The sequence below is a fragment of the Vipera ursinii genome, assembly GCF_947247035.1.
Source record: "Vipera ursinii genome assembly, chromosome: 1".
In the NCBI taxonomy this organism is placed as follows: domain Eukaryota; kingdom Metazoa; phylum Chordata; class Lepidosauria; order Squamata; family Viperidae; genus Vipera; species Vipera ursinii.
In genome coordinates this window covers 96,646,129-96,674,102 of record NC_139512.1, presented here as the reverse complement: position 1 = coordinate 96,674,102, position 27,974 = coordinate 96,646,129, and the positions used below count along the sequence as shown (strand labels likewise).

The 27,974-nt window shown below is 41.2% G+C and overlaps 1 protein-coding gene across 1 annotated transcript in view; it reads left to right on the top strand.

Annotated features, from left to right (window-relative positions):
* Nucleotides 1-27,974, top strand: part of TEAD1 (TEA domain transcription factor 1) — an 82,759-nt gene that overhangs the window by 33,055 nt on the left and 21,730 nt on the right. The window contains exons 3-7 of the mRNA XM_083355890.1: nt 371-505; nt 708-754; nt 5,054-5,115; nt 12,871-12,995; nt 23,819-23,992. Of these exons, the coding sequence (XP_083212016.1) occupies nt 404-505; nt 708-754; nt 5,054-5,115; nt 12,871-12,995; nt 23,819-23,992 (510 nt within the window). The 5' untranslated portion in view covers nt 371-403. The remainder of the gene's footprint in view (nt 1-370; nt 506-707; nt 755-5,053; nt 5,116-12,870; nt 12,996-23,818; nt 23,993-27,974) is intronic.

The following is a 27,974-nucleotide window of genomic DNA, read 5'->3' as shown; positions in this document are numbered from 1 at the left end:
CAACTAGCAATGGGACTTTATTGCTGTTTCAGAGGTCCATTTTCAGCTCAGCAAAGGACCTTGCCTACTTGGTTGTGGCATCATCCCAGTTTTCAATTCTCATTCAGTCGACTTCCTACTTTTTTTTCAGTAGAGAATCTTTTTTAGAATTAAACATTATAATATTGAGCAAAAAACTTTGCCCTGATGCAGTTGGAATGTATTTTATTCCCCCCGCTCCCCAAGCTACATTTTTCTGCATGGTATGCTCTGTATTTTTCACATTTCCTGTGCTGTTTAATTTTAGCACACATGCTTTCTAACTGTGCTTGCTCAGTGTGCTTTGTTGGGTCTGGAGTATTAATGATTGCCTGTAATTGTCATGTTAAAGGATCAGACTGCAAAGGACAAAGCACTCCAGCACATGGCAGCCATGTCGTCCGCTCAAATTGTGTCTGCAACAGCGATTCACAATAAGTTGGGTTTGCCAGGAATTCCCCGTCCGACGTTCCCTGGAGCACCTGGAGTAAGTTAATTGGCTAAAATAAAAATATATTTTCCCCCAAAAGTGATTGACAGGTTATGCCTAAAATCAGTTAACTTATCCATAAAAGGTTCTTCCCCTTTTCCATTATAAATCTTTTGGCTTAAAAATGTGCTTAAATGAAAGCAACTTTTATTCTGTAAATCTGTGTTTCATTTTTCTCTTTCCTTTTGCCCTAATCTAGTTTTGGCCTGGGATGCTACAAACAGGACAGCCCGGATCTTCTCAGGAGTAAGTAGGAAATAAAGAAATCGGCATCTCTGGTTTCGTATGTATGTTTACATATGTGATAGTATGGAATATTTGCCTGATTTCACTTTCAGGTAGCAATTGCCTCATTTAATGACTGTTTGCACTTACAGCAGTGGTGAAAAAGTAACTTAGTGATCAGTTCTTGTATTTACAATCTTCACTAGTCTGTAAAGCAAAGAAAAGCTGAAGTAAGATCGTAATTACAGTCACAGTTTTATTTAATGACTACTTCACTGAACAATCGAGTGCCAACTGAGGTCTCTAAACAAGGACTACCTGTTATTGGAAATGTCCAATAGAATTTAGTCCCTTTCTCTATAAATGAAGAAAGTTTAACAAACTAACTGGTATATAGCATTTGCATGATCAAACTTTTCTGTAAAAATAGTAATTCCTGAAATTTAGAAAATGCCCCAAACATTTCTACCTCACAGATAGTCCTCAAGTTACAACCACTTGTTCAATGGCCATTCAAAGTTATGATGACACTGGGCAAAGGGAATTTATGACTAGTCTTTGAAGTTGTGACTGTCCCAGTGACCTCATGATTGTGATCTGGGCATTTGGAGACCAGCTCACATTTATAGTGTTGCAACTTTTCACAGTTACGTATTGCCATTTGCGATCTTCCTTTCTGGTTACTCGCAACTAATATTTTAATTATACACCACCCAGTGTCACTCTGTGAGTGAGAAGGGTGGTCTCTAAATTTGATCAATAAATAATGAAGTCAATGAGGAGGAGTTTGCAAGGTGCTCTGGTTAAGTCACTCTGTTCCCAATGCAGTTACATGATGTTGCTCATTATGACCAGACCATTTAGCGAAAGAAATTCTGCTCCCAATTATTGTTATTGAGCAAGCACTGCCTGTATTGTCATTAATTATAATCACAGTTTTGAGATTCAAGCCATTTTAATTACATAGTATTATTAGATAGGAAAATCGAGCTTTTGATAAATCGGTTTAGTTCCTTACTTCTATATATATTTAGTTAAGGAACACAGGTAAAATATGCATATTAGCCTAAGAAATAGTAGGATAGCAACTTCAGGAATAGCTGTAGTTCATAAGGTGATAGGAGCTTGGGGAAAAAGGGGGTACAAACGTCTCACATCCAGTTTCTCACTGCAGCAAAAATCAGGCTGAACAATATGATGGGTAAAAAACAACCACTCTCTCTTCTCAATCACATTATAGCTTTAATTGTTGTTAGTCCTGCTTATGCAGTCTGTAGAATGCTTGTTATACTTGATAATGTTTCCAGGTAAAACCATGTCCTACTTTATTTTATCTAGAACAAATGACATCAATCTGAAAGTTAAAATAATAATAACAACAACAACATTAATTGGGAAGAGTATTATTTTTAATTTAGAAGGCAACAATTTAAACAATAACCAGTGGAAAAAGGAAAGATAATATTTTTGGTCCAGAGGACTGATTTGCAATTTTGAGAGATACCTCAGGCATACCTATAAAATGGCTGCTATGAAGGTTGTATCCAGTCAGAAAAGAATAATTTATGAACATGCACCTATGTCCCCACTTTTATCTCCCAACATGCACCTAACTTCTGTTTCATCAAATGAAAGTGAATGAATCTTAGATACTACCAATGAATCTTAGATACTTTTTTTGCAAGCCCATAGAGTGTGTTGGTCCAAAAAGCATTTTTTGGAAATAAAGATGATACACAGCTGCTATTCCTAATTTTTTTGAAGGGGAGGAGAACGTCAGATGTGGCACAGAAGGGTCAAATTGTCTTCCGTTGCAAGTTAGAGCTAACACCACAACTACTTCTTGATTTTCTTTTGTACTACCATATTTCATTCTAGGCTCTACATTTAATAAACATCAAGTCACAGAATTAGGCTTGTCTTCTGCTCAACAGGAATGTCACCAACCCAATTTCCAGCCCTCTGTTAAATGCATACATATATTTAATGTGGTATCCAGCTTGCCTCTGTCAAATTCCACATGTTAACTGAAGGCAGTTTCTTCCTTTAGTATTTAGTGTCAAGGGAAGTACATGTGCAAAGGATTTGTGGCATATCCCTTGACATCTCTTGTGCAGGATGTCAAGGGTCACACTCAAAAATGGCAAAGGGAAGTTATTTAAATTTAATAAATAAATAAGGGATGGGTGGGTTTCAGAATGAGAGTAAAAAATGAGTACCTTAGACCAGGTGTCCCCAACCTATCTGGCCCAGGGTGGAGGCGGGATGGAGGCACCCTTTACACTTGTTAGCACATGCATGGGGCTGCATGTGCACAAACAGGCCTGTGATTGTGTGCACGATGCTCAAGTGACACTAGCACCCACACAATGCTGCAATGCTAATGTGAGTGGGGCAGTTGCACTTGCAGCAATGATAGCACTGTCATGATGTTGTGACACTACCACAAATGGAGTGCATGTGCTCATGGTGATGTTAACGCCCTCCTGATGCTCATGGCCTTGCTGGTGCTACGTGATGCCACAATGCTAGTGCGAGTGGGGTGTGTGAGACCTTTTCATTCATCATTCATTTCTTACAGTCACTATAATTTTAAAAATATAGCAAGAAAGGACAGAATTTTGACTCCTTCCATTTTAGTGAGGTCTGGGGGCTGCAAAGAGGTGATGGTGGACATATTTCAGTTTAGCTGTCTTGTACATATAACATGATTTTATATGACTTAATAGGCTGCTGTGAGTATCTTGTCTAAAAAGTAGGTACATTTTAAAAGAAAGCAAATAAAAATGTTGAAAGCTATTCAAGAAGAAACGTATAATCCAGAAGTCCACTCCCAGCCTAGCTGCATACTAAAATTTATTGAATGTCCAGGAAATCACCTAATCAATTACTAAAAAGATATGAGTATTTCTGGTTTATGTTTTGAGTAATTCGACTTTGTGCATGTGTTCGACTGATGAATCACAGTAGTGAACTTGGCACCCTAATTAAAGTAACTTGAGCAGCTGAAGGGATGGGTGGAGTACATGTCTCTTTAGTAGGCCCATAGGAGATAGTTTGTGTATGCCTTGGCAAGTCATTTTGCAGCCCAGAGGCAATGCAATTCCTTCTCCTCAAGACAAAAAGGTGCATTGGGAGAGGTTGTGCATTGCTCTAAGCCAGGGGTCCCTAACCTGTGGGCCATGGCCAGGTAAGTGGGCCATGGCCTGCTGGTCACCGGGTCGTGGGACAGGCTGGCCAGTGTGCACCCGTTTGCACGCACCCCCCCTCACTTGTGCTAGCACTGCAGCTTCAGGGTGCAAAAACAGGACATTGCACCATGGGGTGCAAAAACTGGCCACCTCGGCGTGAAAACAGGATACTGCTGCCACACCTCAGGGTGTGAAAATGGGCCGCTGCCATGCTGCAAGTCACAAAGATGGACACTGCAATACCTCTGGGCATGGAGACGGGCCACTGTCACGCTGCAGGGTGCAAAAAAGGGGTGCCACTGCACCACAAGGCACAAAAACAGTCTGTCGCCATACTGCAATGCACAAAAACAGGTCGCCTCCCCACCGCGGGACACAGAAACAAGGCGCCATGCAAGAATGGGGCAGGGCTAGTGAGTATCACTCGGGTGCTAGCCTTGCCCCGTTTGCAGCACATGCATGCTTGCAGCCCCATGTGCACGCACACGGATGCACGCATGTAAAATGCTTCCCCCTCCCTTTTCCTCCAGTCCGCCAACTTAACTGTAGCTGAAAGAGACTTCCGTACATGCACAATGGAGAAGTTTCTTCACTCTTACTGGGATCTGCCAGAGGAACCCTCAGAGTGAGATAGTGTGGCCAGTACACTTTGCAGTTAAAGGTAACAAGGGAATAATGAATTGCTTTGCTGTCATAGCAAAACACTCCGGCGAAGCTTATGCATGGCCCTTGTTTATTGTGCAAGAAAGAAGGAATCCTGCCACCTTAAATCTCCCAGAGTTAAAATCAGGTCCATATGTTACCCATAAAAAGGCAGGAACAATGGCAGATCTGTGATGCAGATGATAATCATGTTTCCCAGTAAGGATCCAAAGACTCTATTTGTGGTTATCTTGCAGATGAGTTAAAACTTATATCAAATGCTCCTTAACAGAATTTGCCCCTCCTCTTTTTTTAGTCAATAGTTTAGTAAATGCATTTATTAAGGTTCTATTTTTAATATAAAATAATACCTACAATAAATATTATTGCACTGGATTGAATTACAATGAGATGAAATATACTTATTTTTATTGATAATTATTCTAAGTAATGGTGTGTGATTTCATTGTCTATTGGTTTGTTTCAGCATAAAGCCATTTGTTCAGCAGGCCTATCCTATACAGCCCACAGTCACAAGTCCCATTTCAGGTAACATTTATTAATTTGTTTGTGGCGGGTGAGGGTGGATGGAACTCAGCCCATATTTAATGCTCAGCACAGGTTGTGGTTGTTAAACATGTATCAAAATACGTAGGAAGTTTGGTAGCCTCTTTATTTAGTTTACCAATAATGAATCTATATGTATGTGAACCTGTGCGCATAATTATTTGCACATTCATCAGTAGTTATAGAATATGCATGGGGCTTGGTTAACAATTGCTCCCGCTTCTGAGCACAGCGGTAGCTTGATGTGTATTCCAGAATTCTGCACAGTGGAAGCATTAATGAAGGAGCAACTCAGCTAAAATCGTTCAAACTGTCCTTGCTGGCAAAAAACAAACAGTGAAATCATTGCAGTGTCAAGTTGACCCTGTAAACAATTGCTGTTCTTAATTTTTAAATTTTATTCCATGCATTTATTTCATTCCACTCTTCCTCCCAAAGGAACTTTCAGAAACCATTCACAAGAACCCAGTAATTATAAAACAAACTCTCATGCAACAATAGGATAGCCCGATTGGAGTACCAGCATGAAAAATGCAGCTCAGTTCAAAGACAGCTGAGTAGGCAGCCTAGTCTTGGGACACTTGTCATTTTGCAAATAAATGTCTGAGCAAACAAATGTGCCTTCAATTGACCTTTAAAAGACAGCATGAAAGCCAACCTTAATTACATCAGAAAAGTGCTGTTTAGTAGCTCCTTCTGGCCACCATCTTGCAAACCACACCCACTGATCTTCATACTAATGTGAGAGGTGATGGGTCAAAATTACACTAGCCAATAAAGTTTTATAGGCTAAAGTCAGTAGTTTGAATTGGTGGTGCCAGGGAATGCTTAAAGTAGCGATCCCCAATCTTTCTGTCTTTGTGGACCAGCAGTGGTGATGGGGGAGGAGATGGTTCTGAGCAGCAGCAGGCAAGCACGCTCCCACATGCAGCTCCAATTGCCAAGCCGCGGGTGCGTACACCCGCCACTCATGCTAATATGGAGCTTCACACATGAGAGTGCAACACATGCAGCTCATTCCAAGTGGAGCTGTGCATACTCGTCTGCCCCTTGCATGGGCCGGTTCTGAATGCATTGTGCCTAGTACCGGGCCACAACCCAGGGGTTGAGGATTCCTGGCTTAAAAGGCCAGTTTCCCATTAGAAAACAGTCAGCAGCTGCTTTCTGCATCTGTGAAACTTCTAGAAAGTTTTCAGGAGTTAAATTTGATAGGTATAAATGGATTCTCTGTGCCGTTACATAGCTTAAAGTGATTTTGCAGCACTGAAAAGAAAAATGTATGACTCTTTCCACTCAGCGGATTAAAAGCTTGATTGCACTTGTGGATTGCATATAGATGTGGACTTTGTGTGGACAAATATAATGAAATATGGAATTCATTTATAGAAAATATACTAGGTTAACAAAAAAAAATCCCATGACAATTATAGAAATGTATTAGAAATTTATTTGCATTTGAATAACATTTGCAATATATAACTAAAATCATAACTAAAGGTAGTCCTCAACCTACGACTATTTTATTTATTTACTGTTAAATTTTTATCCTGCCAATCTCATTAATACAGTGATTCTGGGTGACTATAATAGAGCCTGCCTATTATGGTCACATGTCATTAACAGTGATCGCCTTGCTTAACAATCCCCGCAACTTGCTGTCCCTGTTGTTAAGTGGAACATGGAGTGTGTCAGATGGGGGAGGCTCTGGAAGGTCTAGCACAGGCCCACCTGGCCTGGGACTCCAAGGCCTCCACCACTTCCTGAGACACCCTGCGTTTTGTTTCCCAACCCTTGGGGTCCCCATAGCCCCATGCGCCTGTTTTTCCCCTCATCACTGTGAATTGTCTTTACAAAGACAGACGCGAGACCGTAGGCAAGGTTCAAAAGTTTATTCGGTTCAGCTCCCGGCAGCTGACTGTCAAACACTCTGGGTTTATATAGGGAACTGTCAAACGACACAACCAATCAGGTAACAGTATTTCCCCGCCGTTCGGAGAACGGCCAATTAACAAACGGAACTTTGACAGCTCGGCGGCTGTCAGGGAATTCCTCTCAGCTGAGCGCTTAGCTCAGTTCGGAGGACTGAGTTGAAGACTGCGGATTTGACAGTTCCGGGAACTGTCAAATCTGGCGCGTGCGCGTAGGCCCCCGGCCGCCCTTTTGACAGCTGTCAACGGGAATGGCGGCCGGCCGGGCGGTGCGCATGCGTCGTTGCTTCGGGCGGCCATTTGACAGCTGTCAACTGTCAAATGTCTGCCGGCCCGGCTTTTTCTTGCGGCTTGGAAACTCCCGGTTTCCAGATATGGTTCACCCCCTTTCCCCCCCCCTGAACAGGTATGTTATGCCTAACAACATTTGAACGTTTTAAAATAGTATGGTTAACAGATTTGTTGACAGATGGAGGGTTTCCCTTCCAATCAAAGTCTGCGAGGTATGCGGGGGGTCTTCTGGCTCGGCCGCAGCGTCGGGGACAGAGGGTGTTTCCTTCGGGTTGCGTAGCCGGAGGAGTTGTTTCTTGGTGGGGCTCGGCTGGTGGCTGTAGGTCCTGGGGGGGGAAGAGTTCATCCGGTTCGGGGGTGTCGGCTGGCGAAGGCTCACCCAGAGTCGGTTGTAGAGGGGGGTTGGGAAGTGACCTGGGTCGGAGTTGGTCTGTGTGTCTGCGTTGTGTGAGTCCTATCCCAGTGTCCACTGTGTAAGATAATGGTCCTGTTTGGTCCAGGATAACCCCCTGAACCCACTTATCCCTTCCCCCATAATCTCGGGACCAAACATTTTGTCCTTTGGAGAATGTTTTTGGCTGGGTGCTTGGTGTCATTTCGGCTGCCGGTCTGTCGGGGTGGAGTCTGTCGAGCCTTGTCACCAGGCGGCGGCCCCATCGTAGTTCGGCTGGGCTTTTGCCGGTGGAGGTGCATGGGGTCGAATGGTGGGCTAAGAGAAATTGTGTCAAGCGACGGTGCCAGTTCCCTGTGATGATTCTTTTGAGGGCGTCTTTGGTGGTCCTCACCATAACCTCCGCAAGGCCGTTAGACGATGGGTGGAAGGGAGCTGATGTCGAGTGCCTAATACAATTGCTCCTCGTGAAGATCTGAAAGTCATGAGAAGTGAATTGAGGGCCGTTGTCTGATATAATTACGTCGGGGAGACCATGTGTGGCGAAGATTCCCCTGAGGGCTTGGATGGTTGCGGCAGAGGTTGTGCTGTGAACCGGGAGAACCTCCAGCCACTTGGAATAACTGTCTACAACTATGAGGAAGACCTTCCCTTGGAAAGGTCCGGCATAATCAATGTGGATGCGGGACCAGGGGTTTTTTGTGAGTTCCCACTTGTGAATTGGGGCTCTGGGTTGGAGTGGGCGAGATTCTTGGCACAAATAGCAACCTGCAATGTGTTTTTCTATGTCTTGGTCTATTCCCGGCCACCAGACGTAGCTGCGGGCCAGGGCTTTTGTTTTTACGATTCCTGGGTGGCCCTCATGTAAAGTGTGCAATACTTTTGGTCTGTGTTTAAGTGGTACGATTACCCTGCACCCCCAGAGCAAACATCCCAGGTGTGACGTTAACTCATTTTGCCTAGAGAAATATGGCTGAAATTCTGTGTCTGGACAGGAGGTTTGCCAGCCAGTGTGTACCCAAGCTAACACTCTGCTAAGTGTTTTGTCTTGGGAAGTTGCGGCAGCGATATCCCTCACTGTCAGTGGGCATTCTTGGAGTTCTTGAATAGCTAGGATGTTGCTTGCTGGGGCCGGGTCTGGTTCTGTGTGGGGTAGGGGCAACCTGCTGAGGCCGTCAGCGTGACACATTTGGTGTCCTGGCTTGTATATTAGCTGGTAGGAATATGCTGCGAGGAATGTTGTCCAGCGCAACATCCTGGGCGATAAGATTTGGGGGGTTTGACGGTCCCAGGTGAATAGTCCTAACAGAGGCTTGTGATCTGTGTAGATCACAAAGGGGCGGCCATAAAGGTAATCGTGAAATTTTTTTATTCCTGCCACAATTGCCAGGGCTTCCTTATCTATCTGGGCATAATTTCTTTCCGTTTTGGAAAGAGTTCTGGAATAATATGCCACCGGGGCTTGGGTGCCGTTGCTGTCTAAATGGCTTAAAACTGCTCCAATCCCGTATGGGGATGCGTCGCAGGCTAGGCAGAGGGGTTTGTCTTCTTTATAGTGGGAAATAGTGGTGTTGCTGGAAAGCATTTGTTTTAGTGTTTTAAAACTGTTTTCATGGGCTGTTGTCCACTGCCAGGCTGCCCCTTTATCGAGCAGCCTGTGGAGGGGTTCTGCGATCGTTGCCTTCCCTGGCAGGAAGGCATGGTAAAAATTTAACAGTCCAAGGAAAGCTTGGAGCTCGGTTTTATTTTTTTGGGGTAGGGGCGGCTTTGATAGCAAGGATTTTTGAGTTCGTGGGGTGGATTCCTTGCGAGTCAATTTTGTAGCCTAAGAAATCTGCAGATGGGACGCCTATAGAACATTTTTCACGTTTGAGTTTTAGCCCCGCTTTCCTAAATCTCAATAATACTTCTTGTAGCCTGTCTGCTAAGTTGTTTTCTGATTCCCCTGCGATGAGTATGTCATCGAAATAGGGGCATACACCTGGGATTCCTTTTAACGTTTTTTCCATGACTTCCTGGAAGATGCCAGGAGCCACTGAGATGCCGAATTGGAGGCGGTTTACTTTGAAAGCGCCGCGGTGTGTGACAATGGTTTGTGCTTCAGCTGTCTCCCGGGTGACAGGTAGCTGGAGGAAGGCATGCGCTAGGTCGAGTTTGGCGAATATTGAGCCGGACCCTATTTCTGACAGCACGTCCCTGACAGCAGGCACTGGGTATGCATGGGGATTTAATGCGCGGTTTAGAGTCGCCTTATAGTCCGCGCATATTCTCACGTCCCCATTTGGTTTAACTGGTGTGACTATGGGAGTTTCCCAGGTTCCCCTGTCTGTTGGTTCCAGGACCCCAAGGCTGACTAAACGGTCTAATTCGGCCTCGATTTTTTGTTTCAGCACAAAGGGGACCCTTCTTGCCTTGATGCGGATGGGGCCTACCTCAGGTTTTAATTTGAGGTCTATAGGGGTGCCTGTGTATTTGCCAAGCGTTCCGTCGAAAACGTCCGCGAACGCCTGGCAAACCTGTTCTAATGTTCGGGATTGTATGCGGTTGGTGCCCTCTAGGTGGATGCCCAGAGCCTCGAACCAGTCTAACCCAATGAGGGTGGACCTGGGTGCCTCAGTGATCTGGATTGTTAAATGCCCAAGGAATTTTTTGTATTCTACTTTTACTTGTGCCTGCCCCTTTAATTGAATAGCGGCTCCCTGGAAATCTGCAAGGAGTATTTTGGAGGGCTGCAGGGGAATACGGCGTCTATTTTTAAACCCAATTTTTCTGAGAGTGTCCCAAGACATTATTGAAACTGAGGAACTGGAGTCGACCTCCATTTCGCAGGGCACCCCTTGAATTTTAACCCAGATTTTAATTTTGGGTTGTAACTGATGGATGGGCGAGATTTTTGTTTTGGCTCGAATGGACAAAACTGAGGGCTGGGGAATTTCTTTGGCGGGGGAAGGGACCTTGGTCCTACCTGCCGGAATTTCCTCAAGCTCGTGGAGGGTTTCCCGGTTCGAACTGCGGCACGCTGAGCGAATGTGCCCGGTCTTCCCGCATCCGTGGCATTTGGCGTTTCTGAAACGGCATGTGGCTCTGGCGTGAGCCCCGCCGCAGCTGGCACACTTTGGTTTTGGCCCTGTGGCGGTGGGTCTTGGACCCGGACCGGCTGGCCTGGATGGCCTGCGTTTTTTCCGTGGTCGGCACTCATTTTGCTGAAGCGGGACATGATGTCGTCGACGCCGGTGTAGGTCTCTGGTTGCTCGTCGTCCGGTTCCCTGGCATGGTGGACTGAACCGGCCGGGCTGCTTCTGTACACCGGAGAGCCCTCACGGTGGCTGTCTTCGTAGGCCATGATCTCTAACGTTAGTTGAGCGAGGTCCATCGTGGGTCTGGCTACCAGCTTCCGCTGGAGCCGCTCGTTAGAGAGACCGATGATAACCTGGTCTCTGATGCGGTCTTCCAGGTCGGGAAATTGGCACCTGCGGGCGGCGTGACGTACCCCAGCGATGAAGGCTGTGGTAGTTTCGCCCGGTTGCTGGCGGCGGCGGGCGAAATGGAGGCGCCAGTATAGCTCGGACCGACGGGGCATGAAGTGCTTGCTGAGGCGGTCAGTCAGCATGGCGTATGGGACGGTCGCGATGGGGTCAGGGCTGCACAGCCCTACGGCAATGTCGTAGACGGCGGGCCCGCTGAGACAGAGGAGGGCTGCAGCTTTGTGGCGGTCCTCTGTTATCTTGTTGACAACGAGGTAGCCTTCAATTTGTCCCCAGTGCGACTCCCATCCCTCGGGATGGCGGACGTCGAATTCTCTGACGTGACCTAAATTTGCCATGGTCTGGGTCCACAGTACTGTTCAAGCTGCGGAAAAGGGTTCCTTTGCCCTCCAAGTGGCTTCAGCAGTGACTTGTCAGCGGGAGGGATCGGAACTCCTTTGCGGTGTGACTCGGCTCAGTGGGCAGCTCTATAGTCACCAGGTGAATTGTCTTTACAAAGACAGACGCGAGACCGTAGGCAAGGTTCAAAAGTTTATTCGGTTCAGCTCCCGGCAGCTGACTGTCAAACACTCCGGGTTTATATAGGGAACTGTCAAACGACACAACCAATCAGGTAACAGTATTTCCCCGCCGTTTGGAGAACGGCCAATCAACAAACGGAACTTTGACAGCTCGGCGGCTGTCAGGGAATTCCTCTCAGCTGAGCGCTTAGCTCAGTTCGGAGGACTGAGTTGAAGACTGCGGATTTGACAGTTCCGGGAACTGTCAAATCTGGCGCGTGCGCGTAGGCCCCCGGCCGCCCTTTTGACAGCTGTCAACGGGAATGGCGGCCGGCCGGGCGGTGCGCATGCGTCGTTGCTTCGGGCGGCCATTTGACAGCTGTCAACTGTCAAATGTCTGCCGGCCCGGCTTTTTCTTGCGGCTTGGAAACTCCCGGTTTCCAGATATGGTTCACACTGGGTCTCCGCAGGCCTACTCCCCCCCCATGACCCTGCAAGGCTTGGGCCTCCTCCGCACCCCTGTTAGCCATCACCCACTTACATTTTGAAACACTCCAGATCTCCTGACCTTTCAGTGGGGAAAGAGGGCAGATTACTTCCTCCCTCAGCATTCCTGGACTGGTCACTGTTGTTCTGCACTTTGTAGCTTCCTTTGTATTTTGAGCTAGTTATTCTGTCAGAATTTGCTCCCTTGTTTGTCACAGGTCCCCCTTGCTCATTTCCATGGGCTCCCCAAGATGATAATGCTCTAGGAAATCTTAAATATTAGTCTTGCCTTAATATGTACATATGTGGCTGATCATGGATGGCTAGAATACACTCTGGGGCTGTAATATATCTGCGAAAAATGATTACGTGACATACCAGTATTTTAAAACTTACCGTTAACAAATGAAGGAATTATAAAGACCCTGAGCAACAAAATCTTGTAAAAGTTTCATTGGTTCACAAAGAAGAATTAAAATTTGGAACTAAAGTAGTACACATTTAAATGTTTGCTTTAAAATTAAAACGGATTCTACAACTATACTGTTTCTGTTTATCAGAACTAATAAAAGCAAGCTGGAAAATAATTTAGCTTGCAACCATTTACCATCTAGAACAACCAATAAATTGTTAATTTTGTAACTTTTTTTTTTTAGGATTTGAACCCACGTCAGCTCCAGCACCCTCTGTTCCAGCTTGGCAAGGTCGATCTATTGGAACAACTAAACTCAGGCTTGTAGAGTTTTCTGCTTTTCTAGAGCAACAAAGAGATCCAGATTCTGTAAGTGCTTCTCCAAAGTATTTGTTCGTTCATTCATTCACTCACAAGTAGTCCTTGACTTACCACCACAATTAAGTCCAAATTTCCAGTGCTAAACAAGACAATTGTTAAGTGTGTTTTGCCCCATTTTACAACCTCTTGCCATAGTTGTTAAGTGAAACACAGTTAGTAACACATTTATTCAGTGATTCTGCTTCCCTGTTGACTTTGCTTGTCAGAAGGTTGCAAAAGTTGATCACATGACCTGTCACACCTCAGCTGTCATAAAAACGTGTCAGTTACCAAACATCTGAATTTTGATCACTTGACTGTGGAGATACTGAATCAGTCGTAAGTGCGAAAGGTATCATGTGTCACTTTTTTCAGTGTAACTTTGAATGGTCACTGAATAAACGTTTGTAAATTGAGGACTACCTGTATTAATTTTTTCTGGATGTGTTCACATGTTTATTTTTTCATTTATTACACTTATGTGCCACCCGTTTCACCAAAGCCGACTCCGTATTTTAAACTATACTTTGAATAATGATTTGTCGAATAAATAACAAGGGCTGGGTTCATATATAGAGCAGTGCTTCCCAAATCTGTGTAAATTATCCAAAATTGGGTAAAAGTGGGGTTTTTTGGGGGTGTAACTGCACACAAACCACACACACAAAAATCAGTCACAATAGGGACATTTAAATAAGAACTTTCTGATGAGTGATTTTGGGTAATGATGGAAAACGTTTGAGAAGGACTGACTTAGACTAGCATAACTCATACTTTATGTGGCTGGATTTATATTATCTCACTAATGTGACTGGTTTGATCTGAGCTTAAAAGGACATGTGAATCCTCCCAATCACCCCCTTCTTTCCTCTTTATATCATTTTCTACCTGCTGGGATCTCTCAGGAACCTGCTGTTAGTCTCCTGTTATTCTTGATGATTATCTCCTGACTAACCTCATCAATACATCTCTGTTGGGATGATCACAGTGTAAAATCTCTCAACCTCTGTTCATCTCCTGCTGATATTCACTTATGTTTCTCATCACCTTCTCACAATCAGCATAACAGATTAAACAAATCTTTTCTCCTGAGTCATCTTGTTTTTGATTATTGTTCAGATTGTTCTTATCAAGAGATTTATCTACTTGACTCCCACCAAAAAGCTAATCAATTCTTTTTTGTTGTCCTTTTTTCTTTCAAATCATCCATTGTTAATTGGTATTCCCTACACCCCAAAAACAAACACACCCTAACATGCTGTGGTCATATTATGCTTTGATTATCAATACTTGTTCTCTCTGGGTCTCCTTCCTCATACTTGTATTTCTGTTGTTCTCTTCTGCCAGCATTCTTCTTTCTCTCATTGCTTAAATATTTTGGATCCCCAGCATAGGATGTGATCCTCCCAAATCTTAGATAGAATCTCTCAGTACCTACCCAAAATGTACCAATGACACAAGATCCAATCTGGGTCAGTCACCAGGACTAGAGGTTTTGACTTTCAACCTTTCAGATTCGTGCAGGACCCCATCCTCTTGAATTATGAATTTGCAGTTCTACATCGTGCAAGTGAGAAAATGTAGAAAAGATCTTACAAGTTTTTTCTGTCAGAAATCTTAAAAAAACAACATCAGCTTGAGTAGACAATATTGCAGTAAGTGAAGCAATAGCCAGTCTCACTCTCTGTATGGATTTCTTAAAATTGGAGATTAAGAAGTTAGAAATTATTCTGTAGAATTTTTATACTATAAAACTTGCAAAAAACCTGTAGCAATATTAAGAGATCTCACTTAATGACATTGTACATTGCCATAGGCCGCCCAACCAAGCAGAGGAAATAGATGAACTTTTTGCTAGTCAGCTAACTAAGGTATGTAAGAAGCACATCACGATAGTAATGGGGGACTTTAATTACCCTGATATCAACTGGGAGACAAACTCTGCACCAAGTGGAAGATCAAACAGATTCCTGACAAACCTAGCAGACAACTTTCTCTCCCAAAGAGTAGAGAAGGGAACTAGGGGATTAGCCATATTGGATTTAATTCTCACAAACAGAGATGAAATGATAGAAGGTGTCGAAGCCACAGGAACCTTGGGGGGAAGTGATCATGCAATATTGGAATTCTGGAGGCACAAGCAATAGAACACAGCCAAACTAGAGTCTTGAATTTTAAAAGAGCTAATTTCAATAAACTTAGAGAGACCATGGGAAGAATTCCATGGATGAGAATCCTAAAAGGGAAAACAACTCAAGAAGCTTGGGAAATTTTGAAAAGTGAGATAATAAAGGGCCAGTCTAGCACAATACCAACAAAGAAGAAAAATAACAGCTCTCAAAAGAAACCAGCATGGCTGCATAAAGAACTCTCTGATAAATTGAAAGATAAAAAGGACAAGTATAAGAACTGGAAAGAGGGGCACATAACTAAGGCAGAATATCAGCAAACAGCCCGTGCCTGCAAAGATGAAGTGAGGAAAGCTAAGGCTCAAAATGAACTAAGGCTTGCGACCAAAGTCAAAAATAACAAAAAATGCTTCTTTCAACATATAAAAAACAAGAAAAAAGTTAAGGAAATGATTGGTCCATTAGTGGGAGAAAGTGGCAAGAAGGTGACAAGCAATAGGGAGAAAGCAGAACTATTTAATTCGTTTTTTGCATCTGTCTTTACACAAAGGGAAAAAACAGTCCAACCTACCCAAACCAGTGCCATAAAAAACAGAATAGAAACGCAAGTTAAGATAGGCAAGAAAATGGTAAGTGAGCACCTGTCCAGCCTAGACGAGTTCAAATCACCAGGACCAGATGGATTACACCCCAAGGTTCACAAGGAACTGGCAGATGTGATCTCAGAACCACTGAACTATATTTTTCAAAGATCCTGGAGCACTGGGGAACTACCAGAGGACTGGAAGAGAGCTGATGTAGTTCCCATCTTCAAAAAAGGGGAAAAAAATAGATCAAGGAAACTACAGACCTATCAGCCTGACCTCAATATCTGGGAAGATTCTGGAAAAGATAATCAAACAACAAATCAGCGAACACCTTGATGCAAACAAAGTCATCACTAAAAGTCAACATGGGTTTGTCAAAAACAGATCATGCCAGACAAATCTTATTACATTCTTTGACCAAGTGACAAAACTAGTGGACCAGAGGAATGCTGTAGATATAATTTACTTGGACTACAGTAAGGCATTCGATAAAGTAGATCACAACCTACTACTTGATAAGATAGAAAAATGTGGGTTAGATAGCATCACCACCAGATGGATTCGTAGCTGGCTGACAGGCCGTACTCAGCGTGTGGTCCTCAATGGAACCGCATCTACATGGAAGGAAGTGTGTAGTGGGGTGCCCCAGGGCTCTGTTCTGGGCCCAGTGCTCTTCAATATCTTCATTAATGATTTGGATGAGGGGATAGATGGGGAACTCATCAAATTTGCAGACGACACAAAGCTGGCAGGAATAGCCAATACTCCAGAAGATAGGCTTAAGATACAGAAGGATCTGGACAGACTCGAACACTGGGCGCTATCTAACAAAATGAAATTCAATGGTGAAAAAAGTAAGGTTCTACACTTAGGCAGGAAAAATCAAATGAATAGGTATAGTATAGGTGGTACCTTGCTCAACAGTAGTAACTGTGAGAGGGATCTCGGAGTCTTAGTAGACAATCACTTCAATATGAGCCAGCAGTGTGCTGCAGCTGCCAAAAAAGCCAACACAGTGCTAGTCTGCATTAACAGAGGGATAGAATCAAGATCAAGTGAAATACTAATACCACTTTACAATGCTTTGGTAAGGCGACACCTGGAATACTGCATCCAGTTTTGGTCACCACAATGTAAAAAAGATGTCGAGACTCTAGAAAGGGTACAGAGAAGAGCAACAAAGATGATTAGGGGGCTGGAGGCTAAAACATATAGGGAACGGTTGCTGGAATTGGGTATGTGTTGTTTAATGAAGAGAAGGGTGAGGGGTGACATGATAGCAGTGTTCCAATATCTCAGGGGCTACCACAAAGAAGAGGGAGTCAAGCTATTCTCCAAAGTACCTGAAAGCAGGACAAGAAGCAACGGATGGAAACTAGTCAAGGAGAGAAGCAACCTAGAACTAAGGAGAAACTTCCTGACAGTTAGAACAATTAACCAGTGGAACAACCTGCCTCCAGAGGTGGTGAATGCTCCAACACTGGAGGTTTTTAAGAAGAGACTGGACAGCCATTTGCCTGAAATGGTATAAGGTTTCCTGCCTGAGCAGGGGGTTGGACTCAGATGACCTCCAAGGTCCCTTCCAACTTTATTATTATTATTGTTATTGTTATTGTTATTATTACATAATAATTATATTTATATAATTCCCTTTATATATGTTTTAAATTGGCTTCTCTATGGGATATCACAAAAGAGTAAAAATCAATTTATTTAGTTTGTTTTCCTATAGAGAAAACATATTCAACTGAACATTTTATAAAGATTCCCCCTTCCCCAAGGAGATTCCATGAACACATAGAATTTTCGATCTTAATTTTATTCAAAAGCTTGTGAACTACAATAGTGTGCAGAGGTATTTTGAGCTTTTTGTACATACTGTATATAACTCTTTTCCCTGAGACAGTGAGTATATGTGCAAGGAGATATTATCAAGAGTAGAATAACAGAATAATAGAGATCAGAACCTTGCCTAAGAGGAATCTTTACAACAATAAATATATGAATAAAAACTAACAGCACAATGGTAACAAATATTAAAGGAAACAATAATGTTTCATTTTTCAGTGCTACTTTTTGGAACACTGAACAAACGTTAACATTAGAAGTAAAGATGATTTATCTCTTATAAGCTAAGATATCGATGTCAAGTGAGCCTATTAATACTTTGGATCAGTGATGATACATGTTTTAAAGATTGAGATCCCGTTCTCATGTTCGCATTGTTCTGGTATTTGCTGGTAGATCAACCTGTATGGGTGATTGGTCATTACCTGATCATCAATTTTTCAGTCAAAACCCATTATTCCCTTCAGTCAGAGAATGTGGAATTAATTGAATTTAGCACAGTATTGCTGTGATTGCTTCTTTGGTTACTGATGACAGCCATACTGCAAATAAAAAGAATCTGAGTAAAGGGAATAACTAATTGGCTTGAAAAGTTCATGAACAGAAATAAGACTGACGTAAGGAAAGAGTAACAGTAAATATTTCTTCCCTGTGTAATTTAAGAGAGACTCAGCAGAAATGTTATGCCATAAATAAGAAGTGATTTTGTGTGTCGTGCTTGCACCAAAAGGCACCCTACAGGTAGTCTTGAACTTATGACAGCCTCTTAGTCTGTTTTACAAAGGTTTTGCCCAAAACGGGCACTTAACTTCTGGGTTTTGGCAAAACCATGCCCATAGCAAATTATTGGTTAACATCCTTAGTGTTGTTGTGATTCAGGGTCAGCCTGTGGGTTCAGCAGTTGGGTCGGATGACTCAGAGGAGGAGGAGGGGGGTGTTGAAGAGCTTGCTGATGATGGCCTTGAGGCTCCGCAGAGCCCTCAGCCGGGCCCCTCCCACCTGGTCACGACGGAGACCCAGCTGTGTGAGCCTGACAGCATGGATGAAGATGACCCACAGCTGGCCCTGTTCAAGGACGCCCAATGCAGGAGGCAGTCAATCAGGAGTAAAGAGAGGAAGGCAATGGGGCACCTTGGAAGGAGGCAGAGAGAGGCCACGCCCTGAACTGAATTTAAGGGGAATGTGTGGGAGGGCTGGTTTGCTGAAGGCAACCGCTTGGATAGTTCCTGTTTCATAGCTCCTGTTTCATGGTTGGTGTCTTGTCTTGCTCTGTTTTATGTTAATAAATTTGGCAGGCTTTATTCCAGCCTCTTGCCGTTTGTAAAGGGGTTGTCCCTGCTTTTGCTGCAGGGCCGGTAGCAAGCTGGTACAGAACAGGTGTTCACTTTACAACCACTACATTCATTTAACAACCACCACAAAAATGTTACAACAATTGACTGTAATGGGCATTACGATTGTATGTCAAACACTTCCTGAAATGAGAAGAACCTTCATGGAAGAACCACAGACAAATAGAAAGCCAATTCAATGCAATGTTGGCCTTTGCTGTCTGTTTAGATGCTCACTGGATTTGGGAATAGATTTGTCATAATTCTCCCACCCTGAAAATATTGGGATGCTTTGCAAGTCCAATGTGGATTTGTTTTCACAACAAAACTGTTAGCTGAAGTCTCTTTCTGTAATGGTAAAAAAATACATAGTATAAGTAGTCTTTCTAGAAATATTTTACAATATGTTTCTCACCATCTTTTATTTTAGCTGTCGTTTAATTGAACTAGGGAAGGGTGCTGGGGAAGGGGGGGGATGTGAATGAGACTCCAGCTTGACATAACAACACTGAACCTAGTGTGAATATCAAGGTTGTTGAAATCAGAGATGATAAAGAATTGGCTGGCTGGAGAGCTGTAAGGAAGCCGGCGCTTCAAGCTAATTGGGGAATGTGATTTATGACTGTAAATTGAAGGAAGGAATTGTGCTTTGATACTATGTGCCCAGGGGAGGGGAATTCAGTTTTTGGCTTCAATTATGTCCGTGCCGATGCCATGCTACTCAAATAAAGATTCTTTAAGGTAAACAATGCCTCAAAGTTCTTTGAAGAGTTTCATCTGCTGGAACCATGATATTTGGTTAATTTAGGCCACAACGATAATGAATCTTACATTCCTATTTTCCTCTGTAGAATGTTCTGAAACAAACACAATAGATAATCTTTTTTATAACTATAATAAACAAAGCTTGTAATGTTTATGGCTTCCCACTCTTCTTAGGTTTGGATTGTGGTAGTTCTTTAAAATCAATGCCATTTTTTAGTTGTATGTTGGTAAGTAAATCAAATGCATCACTAGATAACAAAGATTTGTCTTCCTTCCTTTGAATTCCTAAATGGGTTATATATGTTTTTATCCCAGTATTATTTCACAAGAGCCACTTTTCTGCATTCTTCAAATATAAGAATGTTTAGTAAGAAGCTGCCATCTCGAGGCTATATATGGGTTATTTTAAACTATGCATTCATGAAAGTACATTGTCGACCTCTTTATACTTCCTGTGCTCCCTAGTGCGACAATTTAACCTTCTTTTAAACAATGGCTACAACAGTAAAACAGCTTAGGATGTTATATTGAAAACAGTGAACACTGTCGTGGTCAAATATCTCTTTAGAAACAGATGTTATTTTATCAGAGATATTTGAGATTGAAAGAACTGTGACTGAAGGACATATATTCACGATCTTTTCAAATCCAGATATTTTTGACGGAAACTCAGTTGTAAGGGGTTTGTAACTGGAGTTTTTCCAGTAACAAACACTCTTCATGTTTCAGCTAACCAAGGCACACTATGTTATCTTGTTGGAAAATGTTGAATTCATAGTTTATGTGTCAAAAGTAAGAACGAGTGGAATCCTTCTGTGTCTTGACAATTTTGAACAAAAGCAAACCTAGATTTCTAACAGAAAGGATGAAAAAAGGAAGTTTGATTGAGCTTTCTTTCCCAGTTCCTCATCATCACTTTAAAGAATCCTTTTGGTGTAACCTTCTGTTATTGAACATCAATTTGGAAGGAATAGAGTAAGGAGTAATTTAGATGCTCTATTCCCTTTTTCAAATTTCCCAGCTTATATCTTCTACTTGTTAGTGTATGCAGATCTTCTAGGCTCTTCTCAACCATGTCAGTAATTTCTGAAGCATATGGACAGTTGCCTCCAAGTTGTTTATTGTTCGCTAGAAACATGTCATATGTAAAGGAGTAAGACATTCTGTAGAGTATAGCACTTACAGTAATGCAAGAAGAAAATAATCATTCATGTAATGTCAAAATAAAACAATGTTCTAAGAATATTGTCAGATGAGACCAGACCATCTGTTGCTTTAAAACATATTGGATTTTTTTTTTCTGCTGCTATAGCAGCATCTGGTATTTTCAGAAAGATCTGCAAACAACTGTCGTAGCTTTACAACTGTCTTCAACTTAAATTGCACTGCCTTCTGTAACAAATTATTTTAGTTTCTGAATTATGTTTTTCTAAACTGATTTTCCTGGACTTAAAAACAGAAGCAACCAAACTGAGACATGGAGTGGGTGAATTCCTCTGACCTAAAATCTCCTTTGGAGTCTGCTAACATACATGTTCCAAGCCAAACATGTCATAGCATGGCAATTATTTTCTGATGTTTTGTTGCTGCCACTGCTGCTTACTTAAACCCAGATGGAACAGTTTTATTCACTTACATTGATAAATAAAGTTTATGGGAAACTATTGTTACTATGTGCCTAAGAAATCTAAAGGGAAAGCTGTGCCAAAATGGCAGAATCAAAGTATGCTTGCATCTTTATCAGAAGGCATACATCTAATGTTCAAAACAAATCTATACCAGTCCAAGGTTACTTCTAAATTATGTTTGTAGTTTTACAGTTAATCAAGTTTTAATGCATGTAGAGCCCCAAATATTTTGAACAGAGGACATGGATATGTACAGGCAGCAGTTCAAAATGGACACAGCAGTGTCCTTCATATTATGTAACCTTGCAAGTTCCCCTTGTTTAGATGAGCTCTACCATCAAGGTAGAAAAAGAAGGTAGGGGATTTAAATATTTTGGAGACACTATTTATATGGATTAATGGTTCAATTGTGCTTACTATTTAGTATGAGTACATGGGATTACATCCCAAATCCTACACTGCACTGAAGTATTCAGATTATAATACCCCCAAAGTTATTTTTAACATATTAATCTGCATTTTCATACAGTATGTATGCAATGATTGTAACACAGCTGTGGGATTTTCTTCTCTTAAAGGAGCTAATTAGAAGTGGTAGAACTACTAAGAGTAGAAACTGAGCCAATAAATCCTGGGTTTTGATGTATCAGACCACATGGGACTTGCTAAGTCATGGTGGCCAAGTGTGGAATATTCACTATCAGTCTACAACTGGTAATTACTATAAATCCATACAGTTATCTTCCATGGGTACCAGAAGATTGGTAGGACCTTGTCATTAATGAATTGATTAATTCATTCTTTTGTGTGTGTGTGTGTGTGTGTGTGTGTGTGTGTGTGTGTGTGTGAGAGAGAGAGAGAGAGAGAGAGAGAGAGAGAGAGAGAGAGAGAGAGAGAGAGAGAGAGAGAGAGAGAGAGAGAATGAATTGGGGAGTTCAGATAACATGCTAAGCCAATATAAATTATATGGTTTAACATGGTTTATAGCCACATTGTTTTTGATAGAAGAAGGGTGGTGGGATCTAAATGGAATAAGTAAATTAAGATTTTCCCCTCAGGCTGAAAAGATTCTCACATAATATGTGAATAAATCTCTTCTTTCTTTGAAACAGCCTCTGTCTTAACCATGGGAGATTCTATGTAAGCCAAAACAAAAATGTTAAACTAAATTCCTAGCCATTTTTTAGAACTGATAAACAGTATGCATGCAACTTCATAATCCTGTGTTGGTTCAACATCCAATTAATCTGAAGTTCTTGAAGTGTGCTTAATGTAGCATCTTAATCCAGAATTCTAACGATACTGTAGAAAGAAGCCTGAGAAATAATCCAGCTAGCATCCCTATGGATATTTCAGTATAAGTGTTTGGAAACAAGGAATATGAAGCCTAACTTTGGAACTGACTTATTTTTATTAAAAAGATACAGCCTGGTACATATTGTAAGTCTTTTACATACATATAAAGTGAGCTTTTGAAATTAACATTAAAGAGCTTAAGGAAGCTTGTTGCTTCTGCATTGTCCCATATTTGCGAAGACGCTGTATGGTAATTACTTGGAGTTACAGAATAGGATGATAATTACTGTAATTCTTGTGTAACTGATCGGTATGCAAGTTAAGCCTGCCCTTTCAAAAGCTTTTGCTCATAAGCATTCATTCATTCATGCATTTGTTCATTCGTGCGTTAGCTTCTCCCATTCATTTGTTTACTTTTCTGACCTATATACTTTGTTCTTTAAAACAGAAATACAGTACCCTTTCTCTAGCTCTCTAATCTAGAAGATAGAAAAGTTTTCTTCTTGTGCTTGGTGGATAGGGTGATTTTAGCTATTAGGAAAGAAATATTTTTTTTGGTGGCAGGGGGAAATTCAGATGGTGAAAAAAAGAACTAGTTGAATTTAGATATTATAAAATGCTACTCTTGATTCTGAAATAAGAAACTATGATAATGCTGACTATAGATACACATTTACACTGTGCACTGCATGGGTCAGAAAGAGAGCTGAGAAAACATCAACAGAGCCGTCACATCCTGAACATAAATTGTTTCAATTCGTCTCCTCCTCAGGATGCTGCTATAGGGCATTTCATGCCAAAACAACTAGACACAAAGACAGATATTTTCCCTTGTGTCACCTAATTACCATAGCACTGTCTTACGTCTAAAGATGTAGTAGAGCTGTATTACTATTAACCTTCTCATCTTTTCTACTACCTTGTCCATTGGTATCTTATGATTATATACTTTATTGTTTGTATGTACACTGAGAGCTTATACACTGGAGACAAATTCCTTTATGTCCAATCACCCTTGGCCAATGAAATATTCTACTCTGTTCTGTTATTAAATGAAGGTTATTTAATAGTAAAGTTTCTTAGGAATATGAGAACTATACTGTATCAAACTTAAAGGCTAACTAGCTCAGATTGCACATGTAATAGTATACTGGCTATTTCCTTTAAAACAGAAAGATCATCTATGTACATCTAACTTTTACGAATATATTAACAATATAAATATATTTATTTATTTTTCCTTTGTAGTATAACAAACACCTCTTTGTGCACATTGGACATGCCAATCACTCTTATAGCGATCCATTGCTGGAATCAGTGGACATTCGTCAGATTTATGACAAATTCCCTGAAAAGAAGGGAGGCTTGAAGGAACTGTTTGGAAAAGGACCCCAGAATGCCTTCTTCCTAGTAAAATTTTGGGTAAGATATTAAGCAAACATTGCCTGCATTTTAGGCATGTGTGTCTTTAGTTTTGTGTTTTCTGAATGTTGAAATAATCTTGGCTGGTATACAAAAAGTCAATGGAAGCACTTTTCTCTCTCTCAAGGAATAATTCAGTCTTACCCACAGACATGATAATAGATTCCAAAAGACATAGAAGGCACTTCACTTGGATTGGCTACTCACAATGTGTTAAGGGCTCTAGCTGAAGTGGTTTCTAAAAGAACAGACATATGGAAGACAAGCCCACTACTATATTTTAATCATGATTGGAAGAAATGCCTGTTTCTAAGAAGCAATAATAGGAAAGGGGCTGTTATCTTTGGGCTCTGTCTGGGAACTTTTCAGAGGCATCTGGACGGCTAGAATGGAATATTAGTCTAGTAGGATTTCTGCTGTAATAAAGAGGCAGTGTTGTATAGTGGTTAGGGTATTAAGGCATTGAATTGGGGGGAGGTTCATATTTAGTATCAGCCATGATGCTCACTGCATTACTTTGGAAAAGCCGCTATTTCTCAGTGCAGCCTTCCCCTCAAAATATTGTGGTTGGGAAGAAAAATGGAGGAAGAGGTGCTATAGAGTTCTCATATTAAATTCCTGAAACCATTTATTACAATAATCCAATAATTATATTGTTACTATCGAGTCTTATCATAATTATCCAGTGCCACATATCATCCATTTAATTTAACACATTTTAAACTTTTGGGCCTGCTATATATTTACCAATGTTTTAAATATATATTTACCAAATGTTTTGAATATATACCAAAGTTTTACCAAATGTCGTTACAAAAAGTTAATTTATGATGCAAATCAATTATGCAGTATCCTGGTTTGAGAGCCTGTTTCAAAACTGAAATGGCATATATTACTTTTTGTCTTTGTTTCAGAATTATAGTATGAGCAATTTTCAGTTTCATAATCCCAACAGGTCCTGGAAACACACGGACAATTTGAAGCTATTTCTAGCATATTTGTTGGCAATATATTTTTAGAAGAATATTCTCTACATATACCAACAATATATATATGCAAATCCAGTTTAATACAATCACATTGGATGAGTGGAATAGATGGAATAGAGATAGTCAACTGCTAAGCAGGCCCCAATTTGAAAGAATCCACCATTGTCCAGTTTGTTCTCTCAGCAGAGAACAAATTTACAGTTTTGCTCACTTGTATTTTTTCAAATCATTTCTCCTACAGTCTTGTTCCTAAGAATTTTTGTCTTCTTCCCCATATAAATTGTAATTTACTGAAATTGACTATCTCTGAAAAGTATTTCTTTGGTAATATGCTTCAGTGATGTAAGGTGTCTACTTCAGGTTTTCATTATATTTTAGAAATGTGAAACCCTCTTTGGAAGGTGAATGTTATATCAGAAGGTGTTAATAGAGTGCAGCTATATTTCAGGGAAGAGACACTGTAGCCAAGAGGTTAGATTTAAAAAATAATAATTAAGCTAAGGAAAGTATTTGACACATCATATTAGCTGCTCAAAGCTTAGATTAACCTATTTGGCTAAGTACAGCCAGACACACATTAGCATCTCTACTATTAATGCATAATTAGATGATCATCAGAAAATTGAAAATGAAATTAATCAGCAGAATAACACAGCTATTCAATTACTCAAGTAGGGATGGCCAAGAAAGAACAATCCACAAGATTTGATAGTTGGCATGGTGTAGAAGTACGTGGAGAAATTTGGGTGTGGTATTTAAAGGTGATCCACATGGAGCTACAATTTCCAGAATGCCCAAGTACACTTCAGAAAGACACCAAATTAGTTTTTCTGTTTTCTCTTTTTAGAAATGTAAATAGTGTAACTATAACTGGACAGACCGGAGTCAGAAATGTAAGGGGTGCAAATAGTTGAAGGACCTCCATTTCTCATCTTCATTTCTGGGGAAACAAAAATAATGTAGCCCATCTTTAACCAACAAAGTAAAATGTGGCTTGAACTTAAAACTCATTGGCTTGAGAACACTAATTCAGAAGAGGTACAGTTTGTGTCTACTGACTAGTGTAAGTAAGTCAAACTGAAGCAATCAGCTATGATGTGATGTTATTTCTTACAAACTATTACAGACATGTCAAACTCGTGACGTCACATGATGTTGTGCGACGTATCAGAGGTTTTTCTTCATTGCTGGCAATGGAGTGGGTGTGGTTTCCTGATGATGCATCCGGCCCGTGGGCCGGCAGTTTGACACCCCTGGACTATTAGACCAGGGGCAGGTGTACAATGAAATAACACATGATGCCATTTTTGACTGTTTTAGATGACAGTGATAATTTTTAAAGTTTTCTAACTAGCTATGCTGATTGGGGAAGAAAATGATGTAAGATGAAGGCCAACAATAAGGTTGGAGAAGATGGTCCTGCTGTATTTAATGCACATGGAACTAGGCATATATAATTGTCTTTCTCTGATGGACTGTTTGTTTTTTTCATTAAAAACCTTCATATGGTTTAATGCCTCCAGATCTGGACAACTGATAATCCTTAGTTTAATCTGTGATAGGGGAAAACATAGTAAAAAAACCAAACCCCTAGAACACACATTAAAAAACAACAACAACCCAAAGTAGGGAAGGGATACGGAGCATGGCTGCTGGAATTCTTTCTCGTGAAAGCAGTGGCCATGTGCAGCCTTTATATTTTCTTCTGTGTGATGAAGCAATATGTGTTTTTGTTTTCTATTCATGTATCTATGTCTGTATGTGTGCACTAGGAAGGACAAGCTAAATACCTCTGTCCTGGATCACATAACCAGGAGTAAGGGTTAGAATGAAGTAAGTGACAGTGTCTCTTATCAGTGTCTTGATAAGGCCACAGTTGGAATACTGCATCCAGTTTTGGTCGCCATGATGTAAAAAAGATGTTGAGAATCTAGAAAGAGTACAGCAAAGAGCAACAAAGATGATTAGGGAACTGGAGGCTAAAACATATAAGGAACGGTTGATGGAATTGGGTATGTCTAGTTTAATGAAGAGAAGGACAAGGGGTGACATGATAGCAGTGTTCCAATATCTCAGGGGCTGCCACAAAGAAGAGGGAGTCAAGCTATTCTCCAAAGCACCTGAAAGCAGGACAAGAAGCAACAGATGGAAACTAGTCAAGGAGAGAAGCAACCTAAAACTAAGGAGAAACTTCCTGACAATTAGAACAATTAACCAGTGGAACAGCCTGCCTCCAGAAGCAGTGAATGCTCCAACATTGGAGGTTTTAAAGAAGAGATTGGACACCTATTTGTCAGAAATGGTATAGGGTTTCCTGCCTGAGGAAGGGGTTGGACTAGAAGACTTCCAAGGTCCCTTCCAACTCTTTTATTCTGTTATTCTGTAAATGTAGTGGCCATGTGATAAAAGGAGCTATCCTTTTAACCAATCTGATTGCTAAGCAGTTCAAAAGAACGGAAAGCAGAATATGAATAAATAGTTGCTTCTGAGATATTTTGGTGTATGTTATTGTCATCCTTTTCATAGCATCTGTTGGTTGAGCTGATGTGAGTTGAATGGTTCAAAGATGTTGTGTAGGCGGTCTGTTTCCTTTTTCTGGTGTTCTGGGTTGTTGTATTGTGTTTGTACTTATCTGAATAAAAATCTTACACAGATTCTCTTGCAGGAGGTTGGATTCTTACTTTGGTGGATGGAGCAATTGGTTAGTGTGGGGTTGTTTTCTTGCATTTCTAATTTGCCATCATTTCTTCTACTGATAAGAGTATCCCAGAAGGGTAGGTTGTTGTTGTTTTCTTCTTCCCTTGTATATTTTATTCCTTCAAACAAAGAAATAAAATGGTTTGAAGTAAAAAAAAATGTTCAGGAACAATCAAGCAGAAAACAATATCCTAGTCAAGAACCACCAAGGAGAAAAACACACCCTACCAAAACTAGCAGAGCAAGCTAGTGTATATAAACAGGGAGTAAACTCATACTCACTCACACTGATGATA